Source organism: Colossoma macropomum, unplaced genomic scaffold (genome assembly GCF_904425465.1).
Source record: "Colossoma macropomum unplaced genomic scaffold, Colossoma_macropomum, whole genome shotgun sequence".
Taxonomy (NCBI): Eukaryota; Metazoa; Chordata; class Actinopteri; order Characiformes; family Serrasalmidae; genus Colossoma; species Colossoma macropomum.
This window is the reverse complement of record NW_023494800.1, coordinates 15642092-15659915: the sequence shown is the minus strand read 5'-3', so window position 1 is coordinate 15659915 and position 17824 is coordinate 15642092. Positions and strand designations below refer to the sequence as shown.

General features: G+C 38.4%; 2 protein-coding genes across 4 annotated transcripts in view; one reads left to right on the top strand and one right to left on the bottom strand.

Annotated features, from left to right (window-relative positions):
* Positions 1-1413: 1413 nt before the first annotated feature.
* Positions 1414-17824, top strand: part of rb1 (retinoblastoma 1) — a 35286-nt gene continuing 18875 nt past the window's right edge. The window contains exons 1-17 of one of the 3 annotated variants that reach the window (XM_036588097.1): positions 1414-1718; positions 4003-4117; positions 4267-4370; positions 5834-5968; positions 9062-9100; positions 9209-9258; positions 9499-9609; positions 10369-10505; positions 11217-11294; positions 12030-12148; positions 12274-12351; positions 13514-13601; positions 13748-13864; positions 13949-14005; positions 14094-14125; positions 14262-14338; positions 14573-14778. In XM_036588097.1, coding sequence (XP_036443990.1) covers positions 1609-1718; positions 4003-4117; positions 4267-4370; positions 5834-5968; positions 9062-9100; positions 9209-9258; positions 9499-9609; positions 10369-10505; positions 11217-11294; positions 12030-12148; positions 12274-12351; positions 13514-13601; positions 13748-13864; positions 13949-14005; positions 14094-14125; positions 14262-14338; positions 14573-14778 — 1653 coding nt within the window. In that variant the 5' untranslated portion in view covers positions 1414-1608. Of the gene's footprint in view, positions 1719-4002; positions 4124-4266; positions 4371-5833; positions 5969-9061; positions 9101-9208; positions 9259-9498; positions 9610-10368; positions 10506-11216; positions 11295-12029; positions 12149-12273; positions 12352-13513; positions 13602-13747; positions 13865-13948; positions 14006-14093; positions 14126-14261; positions 14339-14572; positions 14779-17824 lie in introns of all 3 variants that reach the window. The other 2 variants (XM_036588096.1, XM_036588095.1) reach the window with 2 other exon arrangements.
* On the bottom strand, positions 16218-17424 carry LOC118820008 (lysophosphatidic acid receptor 6-like). The gene has a single exon (XM_036588100.1). The coding sequence runs from the start codon at positions 17405-17407 to the stop codon at positions 16463-16465; it is 945 nt and encodes a 314-aa protein (XP_036443993.1). The 5' UTR covers positions 17408-17424; the 3' UTR covers positions 16218-16462.

Below are 17824 nucleotides of genomic sequence, written 5' to 3'. Positions count from 1 at the left end.
AACGGGTGTGTGCGTGCGAAGACAAAGTGAGAGAGGAAGAGATGTGTTGAGCAAGAGAGACATTTTCTTGTACGCTGGCTGCCTAAGTCAATTCTAAGTAAAGCCTGGCTAAGACGAATTTCGAGTTGTCCAAGGTCCTCTTTTTACCGTCCCCACCGCTTAACTGTGGCGTCCACTACGGGCTCTGCGCTTCAAGGGGAGACCGGGGGGCGTGACATGCAAGTTGTGCTTGCACGCTCCTCCCCCTACCCTTAAAGGACATTGGTTGCTGTTATTGATGTTGCTGTTTGTTTGTTTGAGATGTGTTTGCATGTTGGCTGTGCTTTATCATGCTCTGTTGTGGGTTATTTAGTGTGGTTGTACTGTTTATTGTTAGTGGATGTTCTGTGGCTAGTGGTGACCTTCCCCGCTATTTGTCCGCAGATGCAGTGGCCTTTTCTGCTTTGTTCAATAAAGGATTTTACTTAAGTAGAAAAAATGTATCCTCTGCTTCTTTTTCCGCGCGACGCTACAGTATTAAGCTGATACAGAATTTTATATTTATGTGTTCAAACAGCCACACATTTTCATGAATTGTAATCATAAATGTATATTAGTACCACTGTGACTCGATTGCGAGAAACTACTAATAACAGAAAGTGCTAATTATATGGATACTTATACTGGTGTAACTGCTCCAGCAAACCATATTTTTCAAAATCATAACACCAGCAGAGCCATCGAAAAATCGCTACCCCACTGAGATTTTCAAAAGGTCTTAACAGCTGCATTGGAGTGGGGGTCCTGAACAAAACAAAAGTCAGTTTTGTGTAACATGTACAGTCCGTTCTGTTTAACAGGACTTCTTAAAGTCCCTGTCCTGAGCTGAACGTCCCTCTCAGAGTTTTTCTGTGCTCGGTCAGAATTCTACGCTGAACCGAATCGATTCCTCGAGTCCGGGAATTCGGGAATCGAGTCGAGTACAAAGCTTTGGATTTGATTCACGGTTAAGTTTGCTCACACTTGCGTGCCCAGAGAATGTGAGACATTATGCGGTCACTGTCTGTTTGAAAAATACATCCTTCCACTCACACATTAATAGCCCAGCTGTATTTCACTTTAAACAAAAAATTTTAACGAAACACTGCCAGTGCAAAAACATCTCCCCGCCTGAAGGAGTTGACCGAGGAGGATCAGGTACTGTTTAGGAAGTGCCCGTTAGTCAGATAAGTTAATTCTGCTACCGTTAATTTTCCAAACGTCTTTGCTTAGGTCAATTATAAATAATACAGTAACGTTACTCTTTATTTTTGCCTTCTCTGGGTCTTGGAGATTATTGTGTTGAATCGACTCCGACGGTTACTGAATTAGAACGGTCCGGAAATTACGTCTCTGTTAAAGGACGTTACGCCAAGGAGTTTTCCCGCGGTTTGAGGCTGAGGTGGTAAGCAGTGGATTGTATAGGTGGTCCAGGGGAGACTCCTATTCACTAAGTACACTCCATGTCCTAACATTTTATGACACTTAGCCGTTGGTTTTAGTCAAAGTGAAGCCGAATCCTGCAGCGGCTTAGTTGTAGTTTCTTTTTAAATCTCACTCCTGACGAACACGAAGTGTGTTTTATTAGCAATGCCTCCCAAAAGGCGCACCGCCGGGACCCCGAGCAGGGAGCAGAAGTCCGGCAGCAGGAAGAGCTCCTCTCCGGACACTAAGCACAGCAACGTTGTCACCCCAGAAAAGTAAGAGTTCTGCTGCTCTTCCGACATCAGCCCGTTCCCTGGTCTAAATAAGTCATCTTTAGGGCTCAGAGCGCCTGTCTGCCCGCTATCTTCCTTTTAAGAGTCTCGGCTGATTTGGCTAACTGGCTAGCTAGCTAACTCTAGCTAACAAACAAACAGAGATGTTCAGTTAGCTTGCTGGCTAACCGTGTTCCTTTGTTTTTCCATAATATCTCGTAATAACAACAGATAGCTAAGAACTCTGAACATGAAAGTCGCCAGTTTTGTGGATGTCATGCTATCCTGGATAGCCGAATAAGTATGTTTATGTAAGCGACAGACACAGCTACACATATAACTCTTATGTATCTTTATTGGAGCGATTGGTGTCAGTCTTTAGCTACTGTAGGTTAACTAGGTTAGCAAGTACTTTTGCAATCATAAAAGTTAAAGAGAGCGACTCTCACACAGCCTGAAAGTAATTTGATTTGAATCAGACGTTCTTTTGCAGTTTCTGTACTGTAATATTTTGATTTGTTTTCCTACATAGTTCGGTATTTGTTTAAACAAACAGGATTTAACGCTCCTCGTCACTTACTCTTAGCTTGACTGAGACAGTTGGATTGATACAGTGGGATAATGTTGAAAATGCTTGGTCAGTAACCCAAAGAAGCTGGTAGATCACATGTTCGGTAACAAATTAAAGTACTGACAATACCTGCTAATTCTAAAAACAAAGAACAGGCACAGACTTTATAATAGCTGTGTCCGAAAGGGCCCCCTAATCACTGTACTCTACATTTGAAAATCCGGAGCACTGTATAGAGCAGTTACAGGGAACAGGATTCGTGATGGTAGTAAACGGTTTTGGACACCATTTCATACGGGTTTGCTCGTTACGGTGTGACAGTATATTTCATCCCAACACTATAAACTTAGGTGACCAGATTTCTGAAAAGAAAACTAGGACATTTCCAGTTTGACCATCAATATGTCATTCAAATATCCAATGTTTTTGTTTTATTAAATAAAAATGGAGGGGCAGTTCCAGTTTCATGTATTTTGACAGTAGAAACTGTTGTACTGTGATAAACTATAGTAAATGCTGACTGATAAAATCAGGCATTAACTAAATAACTTTGTAAACTGTGTCAGAAAATCATAGAGTAGCCTTCCACGGTAAGCGAAGCTATGGTAAACTAGGCAACTATGACATTTGTTAGCTTCTGGTCGAGTTTTACACAGCAGTATTCTCTAAAACTAGGTGAGCAGGTCATTAGTAGATATCAGCAGCCAGCCTCCTTTATTGGCCAAAACAACCACAACGTGAGATGTCTGCTCTGCTGCTTAAAGGACGTCTGATCGCCCTACTGTAAACATCATGCCACCAGTCCAGTATAACTGCTGAGTTTGACTGCACACATGAGAAGAGCTTACTTACATCTGTAACAGGTCTGAAGAGAGGTCTGTGGAGACTCTGACATTGTAAGTGGGCTTGGTAGTTGTACTCAGAGACGCTGCGTGTAAATCTTCAAACCAAACCACGCAGTGCATTATGGGTATCCTCTATCAGCTAGGGTACATCAGTTGTGCACTACTTGTTGTGGTGCATCGTGGGATTGTTTAAGTGCACTGATTCTTCTGCACTATGTTTTCAGACACCACTACAAATAACGCAGAGCCGCAAAATAGTGCACCCTATAATAAATAGAACACAGTTTCAGAGACAGCTTTGGAGTTATGCCTTTATTGTCATGACGTTTTTTCTTTTTTTGGGACTTTGGATATCAGTCAAATGCATGTATTTATATTCAGCACATATAGAACATCATCTGTGTCTAACATTTGTAACAATCCCCAATGCTAAACTCACTGTGAGCTGGAAATTATAATGCATTTTGCTTCCATATCAAGATGCATTTCTGAGCAAAACACGGTATCCGGGAAGATCTCTGAGCTAAGCATTTACGCTCAACCATAGGTTGGAGGAGGAGGTGAAACATGGTATTGGTTGTTAATATTATTTTTTCCCCCGTTGGTGCATGTTTATGTAATCAGAACTCTGTAAGAGTGTTTTAAATGAAAGATTATAAGAAAATAATCATTTTGTCTTTTAAATATGATAAATCATACTTAATATGACCAAAACACAAACTAACAAGGTTAAAAATGCAATTTTGATTTCAGGTTTAAGACTTTAAGGTGAACTTTTTCTGATCACCCTAACAGTTGCAGATATCTAACACGAATTGTCCAGTTACAGTTCACACTAATATTTGAATTTGTACTGTATATTTTTTGTCAGGCATGAAGAGAAGGATCTTGAGTTCATAACCCTCTGTAAGGACCTCTTGGTGACCAACTTGGTGTGTGATAATGCATGGGCAATTTGGGAGTCGGTCGCAAAGTCAGCAGAGAATGTAAATGTATGTTTTCATCTGATTTTTGAAATGAACTCATAAGTGGTATTTATATAATCTATTTCCATGTAGCTTTGCATCATTGGTGTATATACAGTCATCACAGTTTGTCTGTCTGTGTGTTTGTGTAACTCATTTCTTTGATGCAGGGCTCAAACAAGCCACTTTGGGGAGCATGCATATTCATTTCAGCAGTGGACATGGAAGACATGTGCTTTACCTTTACAGAACTTCAGAAGGCGGTTGGTCTGAGGTAAGTCCTTAAGATTCAGAGCATGTTTAGAGTTATTAGCTAGCTACAGAGTAGCATTGATGCCATCTATCAGCTGAGTGAAGGAACTGGAGACACAGTACTATGCAAAAGTCTTCTTACTGTGGCATCTGAGAAAAGCATATGTAAGGCTATTTATCTGAAAATTAAATGTTTATTTGTTCAAAAAACAGCAACATTAGAATGAACACAAATAAACAAGTAAATCATACATTTTGATTTGATGAGTCAGTGTTAGCTCAACCAGTTCCAAATCTCTCCTCAAGAAAGCCCAAAATTTACAGTTACCACCCGATACCTAGTTTGTGTAATCAATCTATCATTAAATTCAATCATCTTCTGCTGATGGAATTTAAGAAATCCATGCATAGTTCATTCCATTGTTCACCAAGCAGTCAGGGCCTGTACTTGTAGCTATGTTAACAAAGATATGAATAATATTAATGAAGTAATAAAACTTACCAAAAACAGAAAATTCTTTTTACATTTTGCTGTATTTACGTTTGTGTTCATTCTAATGTTATAATGTTCTCCTGTTAAACACACATACAGTGATAACTCATGCTGTTTACAAACACCATTATAATTTGCACCCCAGACCTGGTTTATCTGAACATACTGTACATTTCCAGTTAATACACACTATAAACACCTAAGCTATAAATCGCACAAGACTACATATTTATTACAGTTTATTTATTCTAGTACAGTAACTATAGTTTGCACTTTAAATTCTACCTCTGCCTTCTGACCCACAGTTACAGTTCATGCTTATAGTTGTATACAATTTTTATGTACCTGTTGTCTTTGAGCTTTTGTCTATTGTCTTGGCACTATTGTCTTTTTTATCTATATTTTAATCACTGCACAGAGACGTAGCCAGTGTTCCGTTGTACTGTACAACCCTGTATTGGTGTAATGACAAAATTGAAATGAATTGAATTAAACAAATAGTACTGTTAGACAGAACTCTGTGTGATAGCCTTTATAATGAATGGACAGAGCACTAGATACATGTATTGAATTATAAATACAGTTTTTATAATTTTTTTTCTTTGGCATATGATATTGTCATTATATCAACTTTGAGTGACCACAGAAAGTCACTGTTAACAAGTGTTATTTATAATTTTGATCTTATTTCATTATTCATGTTCCAAAAAAATGGTAATAGATTCATTGCTTCTGGTTGATTTGCTTTTATTGTTCTTTTTAATGTATTACTCATAACTGAATGCTGGTTATATGAAGTTCTGAATGTCACTGTTTGCAGTGATTACATTTTATAGTTAAAATACAATATATTAATACATGTCATTATTTTAATGATGGATAAAACAGCTTTTTTTTTTTTTTTAAAAGCATTTTTGTTTGTACGGCATGTTGTGGTTGCACAAAAAACCCTGTATTAAACTGGATACCATTGATGTGTGATTCAATTGCAGTGTGAAACAGTTCTTTAACCTAGTGAGGAAGATGGATGAGAATGTGGACACCATAAGCCCTAAAGTGAACTCTGCTGTCACAAAACTTGAGAAGAAGTATGAGGTGTCACTGGCACTCTATCAGCGATTTGTGAAGTAAGGCCTTTTGTGTGTGATTTTAAAACACTCGCTAAATATGAGATTAATAAGACTTGCCGTGAATTAATGTTGATATTTTTGGAAAACTAGGAGCTTTTTCGCACCATGGTGTATTTATGTCACATGATACAAGTTTGTGAGCTTGCAGGCAGTTTTACCGTGTCATGCCCTATATCTGTATTGAAATTAAAAACTTGGATGTACACGGATACTCAACTACTTTGTTAACTGTTCAAGGTTCCAGGATTCAAATACTGAAATCACAAGATGGTGAAAAATGCCAAGTTTATTCTAAGACAACTGTAAAATGTGTTTTTTTTATTATTATTATTATTTTTTTATTTGCTTGAATTTGCGAGAAAGACTGTTATACTTTACTTCTTTGAAACTTGAGCAACCCAACAAAGGCACACTGCCAAGTACCTGTTATTAAAGTTTCAATATCTTAGAGAACTGAATTTTGCCCCTTTTTAGAAAAGGTGTTTGATGTAAACATTGGTAAAGCTTTAAAATGTACCATTTACTCCCTATTCCATACGATCCATCTATGAAAACTAATATTTTAAAACCCATTTTGAGTTCATTATTTTTTTTGGATATTATGAAAACCAGAACATTTTTTTTGAATGAGACACAATACAGGGCAGCCAACTAGAACAGAGCTCATTTACATGTATAAGTCTTAAAGGCACGGCAGCACCATAAGTGAACCTCAGAGGAATAAAATAAAATGTAAGAAAAATATAGGATATGGGCCCTTTAAGAATGTGATTGCGAAGGTAGAGAATTGCTGCCTTCAGGTCCTTTTTGGAAGTTCATGCTTACGATTTTGGAGGTCATAAGTACGGCATGTGTGTTTAAGTGGTTTTGGTCAGAAACAAATAGGAATGGCAATCATGCCTTTTGTATGCTTTTGTTTTTATCAAAGAGAGTAAGTTTATTTCGTAGTACTGCAATAAAAGAAATGTGCATTAGATTAGAAATGTTTTTGTCCATTTAGAAGCATCACATAGCGTATGCTCATCTTATTGTGTGTGTGTGTGTGTGTGGATTAAGATGTTAAAACTGTAGGTTTTAGCCTGCAGTGTTCATTTGTGGCATTTGTGGCTGAATAACACAGTTTAGAAAACAGCTATTAGTAGCTACATTTGAATGTTTTTACTGGCCTGCCCTAACTCTGAAACTTTGAGCTCATCAAAAAAAAAATGAGCCCATCAAAAAATGAGCATTTCCCACTAGTAATTGCGTCATTGTGGTGGCATCGTGTGGTATTTCTGATGCAACTTGAAAGTAGCAGTACTATGGCTTTTAGTGCTAAACAGGCTAGGCTGCTGTTACTTTCAGGAACAATTAAATAATTTTTTCTGACAAACATGTTAGTGCAAACACCTGTATAAACTCATCAGCATCCAGTGCTGTATGAAATAGCTGTTGTTTTAGCTCATTCTCCATTTTGATAACATATTTTGAAATGTACTCCTTTCTGTGATTCTATACTTTTGTGCAACATGTATTAAATAATGTACTTAACTGCAGCTGTCACACTCATCTATTTGCTTATAGCCCTTGCTCTCTGCTGTATGCACATTCATAACAAATGTGAAATGCACACGAAGTGTGGTTTGGACCTGCAGCGCTTTACAGTTGTTTTTTTTTGCGGTGGGTGGTGTTTGGTCTCATGCTTCAAGATCTAGTTCCACGCCATATTTAGTGCTAGGCCAGAGGAGATCTGAAGTACAGCTTCAATAATTCTGATGACATTAAGCTACATTATTCCACAGTGTCCACTGACCACAGTTTCTGAAATTGCTGTGGTCAACACTAAGTATATCAATTTGCCCACATTGACTGACAGAACAAAAGTATCTGCGAGCAGACGACAGTAGAAACTTCCTTTAAACATGATTGAAGTTGTAAGATTGTCTTGCAATCTTATATTCTATTCTTATTTCAAATTCTTTTGTTGTTTATATTGTCACATCTGTCACCAAAAATGGCAAAACGTGAAGAGAAAATGCAAGAATGTAATGAATTTAACAATATTTCTTTTAGTTTTATGTGAACATGTAGTGTGAAAATAGCACTGGTAGCTGCAAAGTTGATCTGAGGAGTAACATAAAATGTGTGGGGTCACTGACGATGGCTGCACTTGAGTTGGTTTTAACAAGAGACCCTATATTCAGTGCTACAGGCTGAAATCTGCTCAAGATACAAATAGATAGGAAAAAAGTATGGTTCTGTTATGCTGTTGTCCTAATAGTTCTGGACAGATAAAAATATTTAGACATCTGTGCCATTTTTTAAAAATGTACCCATTATGTTAGGAAACAAAAATGGTATTTAAGAAGCGAAGTTTACTTGAGACAGACCATTCCTACACTGTAATTTTGTTTTTGGCAAATTATTCTTTCAGTGGGCAAATAATTGTTATTTGAGTGGTTTCTTTGCAGTGTTTTAACCTCTTTGGTCATCAGAACATCTTCTTGCTCTTCCGTTTTCTTCACCATTATTGACTGAAGTACATAAACCTTTGATTGATCACAAAAAAGTGCTGCTTTCTTTCTTTTTTTGTTTTCTGTATTAACTTTCTCTGTGAGTTCTTTAACCTTTTCCACCTCAAGGTGGCAACAGCATTTCCACTACACATATGGCTAGCATATGGCTAGCATCCTAACAGGGAAATCAGTTGGCCTCAGCTCAAGTCTGTTTTCTGGATTAGTTGAGAAACAGTGGTAATCAAGTGGGTCATTGAAAGACCAAATCAAAGGGACCCAGTAGCAGGGGTTTAATATAAGCCTGTGGTCAAGCAGCTGGGCTCCTCTGTATTTATGATTTAGACAGCATGCATTAAGGGGCTTAGCTGTTTGTGGGTAAAAATTGTGCTTATAATAAATATGCACTGCCTGTATTATGAACTGTTCAACTGCTCATTCTCTGAGTGAGATAAAGGGGAAGAATGTCGGTACATCTTGGTGTATGTCAGGTGTAATGGCAGTATGTCAAGTGTTATATTGAAAGGCACATACAGCAAGTTGATTTGGGCACATACAGTGACTTACAGGAAATTCTTCCTTTCTTATCTTTCCTCAGGACATGTGCTAAAATCTACTCTGCGCCTGATGAAGTTAAGTAAGTAGAGTGCTTACTGTTCATCACAGCCTTACTTGCTCATTGTATGTTATGATCAGCCTTACCAAAGATCAGATGGCTCTTTAACTGACCTCTCTTTGCTCCCAGGAGACAAGAGATTTTGCACAGTAGCTGGATTATGTTCCTTTTGGCCAAAGGTAGGTTGTGTCATATTGATACCCCAGTGTTTTTTTGCAGTCCTCTGGTCATTTTCTCCCATTCTTAGAATGTTATTTATTAGTAATGTGATACTTTGTTATTACTAGTTGTGTTCCACTGAATGTCCATGTGAACAAGTTTTCCCCACTGCATATTTCCAGAGGATGTGTACCAGGATCGGTCAGTCCACACTTCAGTCTTATGTTTCATATCTTTGTTGTGCCTCCTTGATTGCACAGGAACTGTTCTGCAGATGGAAGATGACCTGGTGATAGCCTTCCAGTTACTTTTGTGTGTTTTGGAGTTCTGCACCAAGCGCTGCCCGTCCACTCTTCTTCAGCCTCTGTACAGTGAGTAAAATGTTTCTTTGTGTCAGGTTTAGGGATCAAGTATCACTCTGGTTATAAAACCTCATGTTTCTGTTAAGTCACTCCATCAGACTGTTCCGTTATTGTTATTATGATGATGTCTGCTTACAAGCAGATTTAAAGATTTAATTCCAACTGTAAATGTATGCCTAATAAATTTAACTAATATAAATTTCAGGGCTTGACATTAATGCTTGTTGGTTTGTCTGAGACAAGTGGGTCAAACAAGTGGACGATTAATTTACTTGTCTGATCGGACAAGCTAAGCTAATTTTTCGAAACCTCCGTAACCTGGCTGTTGGAAGGTGAAGCTCCAGAATAAGTCGATCCAAGGGGTGGTGCTGACATGTACGAGTCTAAGAGGGAAGAAACATTTATTTGCTCTTGGAGGGATTAGTTTGACTGGGTGAGCTACAATGAAGAACAAGGCATTTGCATTATCTGCCCCCAGTTTAGCTGAGATGTAAGTAGCTTCATTAGCTGCAAAAGTAACTATCAAACCACATGGCTATAAGTGTGCATTTCTGGATGAATTAATTTAATATATAATATATATAATGATAATATTATAATATACTATGATATTAATTCAGTGGATAAGTGATTTTTAGAATGATTTGTAAATGTGGATTTACTTGCCTGTAGGCCTTGTCTCAAAGATTCAATGTCAAGCCCTGAAGTTAAATGTGAAGTTTACACTGTTTGATACTTGAATCACACCTCCACTTTCTTTATTGTCAGAGTCAGCCATCAGTACAACAGCCCAGAGCCCTCCAACTCGGTCCTCTAGACGTAGCAAAGCCAAGGCTCGTCCCCCTGAGGTGGACGTGCAGTTGCTTGAGACACTCTGCAAGGAAAGCGACTGTAGTGTGGATGAGGTCAGAAAATCCATGCATATATTCAGTTATAGTGGACAGTTTTCAGTTTAGTGGACAACCTGAACATTTTGTATGTAAATATATATTCTGTATAAAGTGAATGTGTGTAAAAGTTTTAGTTTCCATTATAGACACAACTTGACATTCTCAAGATAAAATTTCTAGTTTCATGGATGTTTATACTAGGTGCACATCTTTGGAGTAATGTCTTACAAAATTAGAAAATTGCCAGAGTGCAGTAATCCTCTCTATGCTGCATCTTTTTCTGTTTCTTTGTCATGCCATTCTTAAACTTCAACAGGAGCCCATTGCTTAATCTCTAGGCCTGTTGTCCAGTTATTAAGCTTATGGTGTGCAACTATTATGAATTACACAGTAACTACAAGACTACAAAACGTCGGTGAAACTATACTGTGAAAGTGCTATGTAAGATATGTAGTTATGGGTGTGAGAACTGAAAAACAGAACAGTTTCTTAGAGTTTGATAAATTAAGTGGAGGGTAGTATGTGTTCCCTTCCTTTTTATCTATGTATCGTATCAAGTCTAGCCGAGGAAGAGTAAAATGATTATCTTGGCCACCAGAAGATTTCTGCAAGCTCAGTGCAGCAGATTTTTTCGTCTTAGATCTACAAGTGTCTAATGTGGTAAATATTTGATCTCATAGTTGCCTTTAAGATTTATTTTGATCACATTTACTCTTCTAACTGCAGGTGAAAAATGTGTACCAAAGCAGTTTCTGTGCCTTCTTGGATTCCATGAACTTGACAGGATCACAGGAGCTTCCAACTGTAAGGGCATCTATGGTCCTTGATGTTTAGTATGCTAAAGGAATTATTTTGTTCATGTGTTTTGCTTGCTAGTTACGTTGTGCGCTGCTTGCTGACTATATAAAATAGGTAGAGCATGTTTAACAGGCCATAAACCACTGAGAAGTGAAAATTCACTAACATTGCTCATCCTTTGTGATGGTCACTTTTCTGTGTATTTTTAGTTTTTAATAGTTGGGTGGAAAATTCAACTTGTGCCTTCTTGAGGAAGAGAATAAGGAAATGTGTTCTTTCTGCTTAACTGTACTTTAATTTCCTTTTACATTCGGATAGTTATGGGCTACCTAAATGAAGAGGTTTAATAGATGCTAAAGACTGCTTTTACTGCATGGTTTACAACATTACTTAACATTACTCTCGGATTCATGTTGCCTGTCAAATACCCATAAGCGTCTGAGAAATAGGTTTTGATTATGTGCAGTGATGAAAATTACCTGAAGTTAATATTTGCTTTGAGCTGAATTGTTACACCTGCTGATGAAAGTAGTGCAAGTTGAGTTTCTCTGTATTATCAGTTGCATGGCAACTATAAGTGCTTAGGGTGGCAAGTGATTACGTCCATCGTTTTATAGACACTCTGTTGCTTTTTACGAGAATCAACAATATTGCTGCTTACTCAACAAAATGTAATTGCGTGTGAAACCAGTCTTTTCTAAGAAATGCTGTAATTTTCTGTATTTGACCAATGTTTTAAAGCAGGCATTGGTGGACACTTTCTCCAATGAATATGAGAAACTATACCACAAAAACAAGGACTTTGATGCAAGACTCTTCTTGGTTGATGATGAGACACTCAGCTTAGGCAAAGTGAACACGTATGTATTAATCATAATTCTGTCTCTGGTGTTACAAAACCTATAAAAAATGACCATGGTATATTTTTAAAACCATATGCTTGCATTTATTAACATGTCAAATGTATATTGTACTTTTCTTGTAGTACAACTGTGGAGATGACCCCCAGAAAGAATCAGTCTGGTGAAGAGAGTGTTCCCATTCCACCACAGACCCCAATCAGGTAGGTGATGGTGTTTTATTAAGTAGTGTATTTTTTTTATTTATAGAAATTTTATGTATTTATTTTTTGAACTACAGTGTGGTAAACAATTCAACACACTATAAGTACTTTGGTCAGTGCTTTATTTGAAGGGCCTAGATCATGGAAAATTGGCTTTTCCTGTAAATACTGTTAAAAATTTAAAACGTAGCATTCGCTCCCCAGTTCCTACATTATGTGTTTTTATTAATTATATGGAAGCTAAGTTGCAGAAGCGTTTTGAATAGTTGTTTTTTGATGTCTCATATATCCACCTGTTCAGTGTACAGCAGGTTAACCGCAGCCGTTCACACCAATGTTATAGGGAGCGTTTCAGCTAAGACTGCTGATGAGGCACAATACAGAGCAGCCAGTTGGAACAGATGTCATTTGCATATTTCAACCCAAGATTTAATTCTTAAGGGAAAAAATGTGTTACTTCTTGTTAATAGCAGTGTTCATTGAAAGGAGGAGAAGATTTCCTTTTCTGAACAAGTTCTTATTTATTGAATATAACATTAATAAAGAACAATATAAATTAACACTGTATTCAGGCAGATTTAGTTTCAATTATGTGATAATTATATTTAGTCTTGATGAGAAACGGCAATATGTTTTGTTCGGCCTACTATATGATGTGACATTTTGTGGCTCTGGAATGCTGCAACTGGCTAAGAGGGTTGTGTCCTGTCACTCGGACCCAGATTAAATCCTTGAAATGTCACTTTTATAATATCTGTGGCTGGAAGAAATGACTTTCAAATAATTGGTGCTGTTCTCTTGGAGGGGAGGATGGCTTAATTTCTCGCCTGTTGATCTTCTTCTGGTGGTGATAAATAATGAGAGATTATCAAGATAAAATAAAAACAGACTAAATAAAGTTGTTATTAGCCCTGGTATCTATATGCATAAGCATAACACTTCACCAGATACCTCTTTTCTTTTTTGAACTATCTGTCTGTTTCTGAATGTAGACAGAATGAAAGTTAGTCAACTTCATTTACCTTCTCACATAATAGCCCTCACACTTTCTTTGGTGCATTTTCTTCTCTGTACTTCCCAAAATGAAAACCTATGATGGCCAAACATTTTATGTACTTTGTTTATTATGGTGTTTAAATACTTTATTCCTTCTGTTTTCCAGAGCTGCTATGTATTCGATACAGCAGCTGAGGGGTGAACTGACCTCGGCCAGTGATCAGCCTTCTGGCAATCTCATTGTTTACTTCAAGGTACACTTCTGACTAAAAGAGCATGAGTAGATTTTACGTCCTGTGGCCAACACTTGATTCCAGAAAATTTGCATCAAATATAATTGTTTCCAGAAGAGTTTAATATTTGTTAAGCTCCATTAATAATGAATATGCATTCCTTCCAGAACTGCACTGTAGACCCATCGGAAGAGATCACTAAGCGAGTAGAACAGCTGGGTCAGATCTTTTGCCAGAAATTTGCTGAAGCTGTTGGCCAGCGCTGTGAAGGCCTGGGCAAAGAGGTACCAAAACGATAATGCCAGATAATCTGCAATTTGAAGTTTGTGGAAAACAAGAAAACTTATATTGTTCTTTATGGTTTGCAGAGATTTACACTTGGTGTCCAGCTCTATTACAAAGTCATGGAGTCAATGCTGAAATCAGTGAGTATTAATGGATTCAAATATATTAATTTATGATTTCTCTTCTTTTTCATAACTGTCTTTCTAATGGCTGCAACATTGTTTTTAGGAGGAGAAGAGGCTCTCTGTGCAAAATTTCAGGTAAAAGTTTAAATCTTTATTACTAAAATTACATGTCAAAGAACTTTACAAGTATTTTAATATGAGCATGGCGAATCAGTGTCATGAAAGACTATTTTCTTTATAGAGACACTGAATTTTGACCTTTCCTTCACAGTAAACTCCTCAACAATGCTACATTCCATACCTCGCTCCTTGCCTGTGCACTCGAGGTTGTCATGGCAACCTATGTTGGTAAGCTTGGTTAAAGATACTTAATTCTTTATTTACTATAAGAACAGCGGACACAACCACAAGTTAATGCTTTTACTGAGCTTTGTTTTGGTACGAATGATCAGTTTGCTTGTCTGCAGTCACTGAGGATAAATTTGATCTTTCTTACAGAAAAATAGCATATTTGGTGCATTTCCTGTAAAACGAAATAATTTGCAGCCGTGCTTTAATTACCTATTTGATTGCCCACTCAAGGAAATTCCCTGAAGAATGGGAATGAAAATGGGAATGAGACTGACCTGTGCTTCCCCTGGATTCTGGACGTTTTCCAGCTTTATGCTTTTGACTTCTACAAAGTGATAGAGAGTTTTATCAAGGCAGAGCCCACCCTAAAGCACAATATGATTGAACACTTGGGCCGATGTGAGCAGCAGATCATGGAGAGCATTGCGTGGAAAGCGGTGAGTTGTATTAATTTACCCACTGCATGATGCATGTGTTATGCTGTGCTTAAAAATAATTTGAAAGCACTGACTGACTGTTTAGTGGCTTTTGAGGAGAAAATAAAAAGATACATAACATATTAGAATAGAGAAATGTAAATTGTCAGTGACCACTTGCTGTTGTCATTTCAGAATAGGTCTTTATGTAGGAATCAGCTTAAACCAACAGTTTCTCTGGTCGTGAAGGGTCTTAGGCCAGCAAGAATTGGAATTGACCTGTCCAGACTCTGCCCACAAATGCTTTGCACAGTTGGGCTTGTTGAATTGTAAATTTATAGCTCAAAAATATATTTTTAGCAAAATAGGAAAATGTATTTTTTTTATGTGTGTGAAAGGTCACACTTTTATGGCTGATCAGGTGTAGTTGTAATGTTAACGTGGTGGCGAAGTCGTTGTTTCTATGGCTGGAACAAATATTCAGTAAAAATTGATAATTAAAATATCCGAAAATTAAAAAGCACATGAAAGCACATGCTAACATGCGTTGTTTTTATCAGTGCAAAAGGAAAAAAAGTTTTATTTATGAAGCTAAATGCTAGCGAGTCACCATAAGCACACAGGGGCAGCACTTCTGAAGAGAGCAAAATAATCTGCCTGCACATTCACAAAAGACATTGTTTTATTGTTTGTCTTTTTTCCTGTCAGTCAGATGGTCCTTTCCCATCAAAGCTACAGCAAGATCTCTGCAGTAATCAAGGCTAGGGCTGTTGGGACTTCAGACCTAACTGTCTGTATTTGCGTTCTAATTTGAGGCAATTATATCAGCTTTAATTGCCCGTGTCGTCCTACTGCTCTGGTTTGTTAGCTTTCTAAGAATAAACATCAGGATTCTGGTTAGCAAGCCATCCAGCCAAGCTACCTTAACTGCACCAAGGCATTAAGACTGTACAGCTAGGTTTAGCACATGCCTGGATATAAACCGATTTTTGAGTGCCAGGAAAAAAAAACCTTCACGTAAAATCCAAATCATTATTACCCCCCTACTCACAACAAGAGTTGACCAAAAACCTGTTTTCAGTTTTTAAGGCATGATGTGGTTATAAGATATAAAGACACAGTTTTCTCTGCTCTCCTGCGCTGTTCATCACTCACATGTCTAAACAGGATTGCCAGATTGGGCAGGATACCCTGTTGTAGCACTTTATGCTACTTGCTGTTACAGTAATTGTCAGTGTTTTTCAGTTACCTTGTAGTATTTCAAGTTTCATTAATATGCAGTAACAATAACAGTAAATAATAATAAACTTTATAAATAATCTTTTTTTAATATAATCAATAAAGTGAAATGTATATATTGTTGTTATTCCTTCATAATATTTGAATATTTGCAATAATATTTGATAGAATATTCAAAAATGAAATGCATCCCTGGTTATTTCCAACCTGCCTAGTTCTGATTAACTTTGACAGCACAGCTCAGTAGCAATGTAAACTAAAAAATTCAATGTTATGCAGTGAATCAAAACTTACACAGTTTGATTAGGTTGAATTTTTGCCAACAGCTGTAAAGTCGGTCCAACCTCACAACATTTCGAGCATGGGTAGGAAAATTGGATACCCTCAAACATCCTTAAACATCCATTTAATGTTGTTGAATTCAGTCTGTCCTTTTCATGCTATTTTTCTTGAAATAATTCCAGTTTCACTGGCTGCCACTCCCCCTGTTGCCAGTAGCTTCTTTGTGCACTAAGCTGCTCGAGAAATAGTAGATGAGAGGGTTAAGGCAGCAGTTAGTGCTGGCTAGGGAGAGCACCACAGGGTGCAGTGCAGTAGTGACTTTAGCCAGGCTGCAGATGGGCCAGTCGCCCGTGTGAGTGAGTGTGTAGCCCAGCAGGTTGACATGGTACGGAACAAAGCAGAGCAGGAAGATCCCAAGCACCCAGTAGATGACTGTGAGGGTCCGTCGATGCTGTACTTTCCTGCGGTGGGCCAGCCTGCAGAGTACGCGCAGGATGCTGCAGTAGCTGAAGAGCAGCAGCAGTGCAGGCAGCAGGAAGGCCATCTGTACCACGCCCAGCGTGACCAGGATGAAGGCGCGGTGCCGCTGTGAGGAGGGGTCCAACAGGCAAGGCTGGTGACTCGGAGAGGCTGCAGAAAGCAGGAAGGGCAGAAACAAGCTTAAAGCCAACACCAGCAACCAGATGCCTGCACTGAGCATGCGGGCCGTCCGTACCCGCCTCAGCTGTTGCTGCAGAGGGTGCACCACTGCAACGTAGCGGTCTACCCCTATGCACACCAGAAAGAAGATGCCTCCATATAGGCTAATGTACTTGAGAGCAAAGGTCAGCTGACAGAAAGCTCTTCCAGGAGACCAGGCACCATTGCGGGACCTGTTGTAGTAGTAATAGATCCGCAGTGGAAGCGACACTATGAAGAAGAGGTCTACTGCTGCCAGGTTGGCCATGTAGACAGCAGTGCTTGTCAAGTTACGTGGAATGAGCCACAGGCGGCGGAGTGCCATGAGGTTGCTGGCCAAGCCGAAGCTGAAGATGAGGCTGTAGGAGATCTGGTAGTAGGAGAAACGGTAGCTAGTGTCCAGTGTGCAGTTGAATGACCTAAGCGTGATGGTCTTGTTCATCAGATCCATGGCTGTGTTACTGTTCTTCCTGTTTGTCTGCATCAGTCTAGTCACTTGTATTCTTCATCTCAGGGATGAATGACTAACTGTCTGTGGTCAGAGCCACAATGACTGAGCCGGTCAAACCAATCATACTGTTATCAAAGAAGTAGCATGGTAAACATAATTAAGTTTCCCCACTCTGTTGACTTCCAATATTTGTGCAGTGCAAGGGTGTAGGCGCCCTTTGGCCTTTTGTACAGCCAGCTGTGATTGTATTTAACGTCTAATTGGGTGTGTCAACTGCACTGCATGTGCTAGTGACTACAGTGTTTGACACACACAGCTTACTGAAGCAAGAGGAAATGTTCCATTTCAGTTACGACTTCCTCTCCTGTCTGAGCTGATTTCTTTTCTTTTTTTTTTCTTTTTTTCTTGACCTTATTA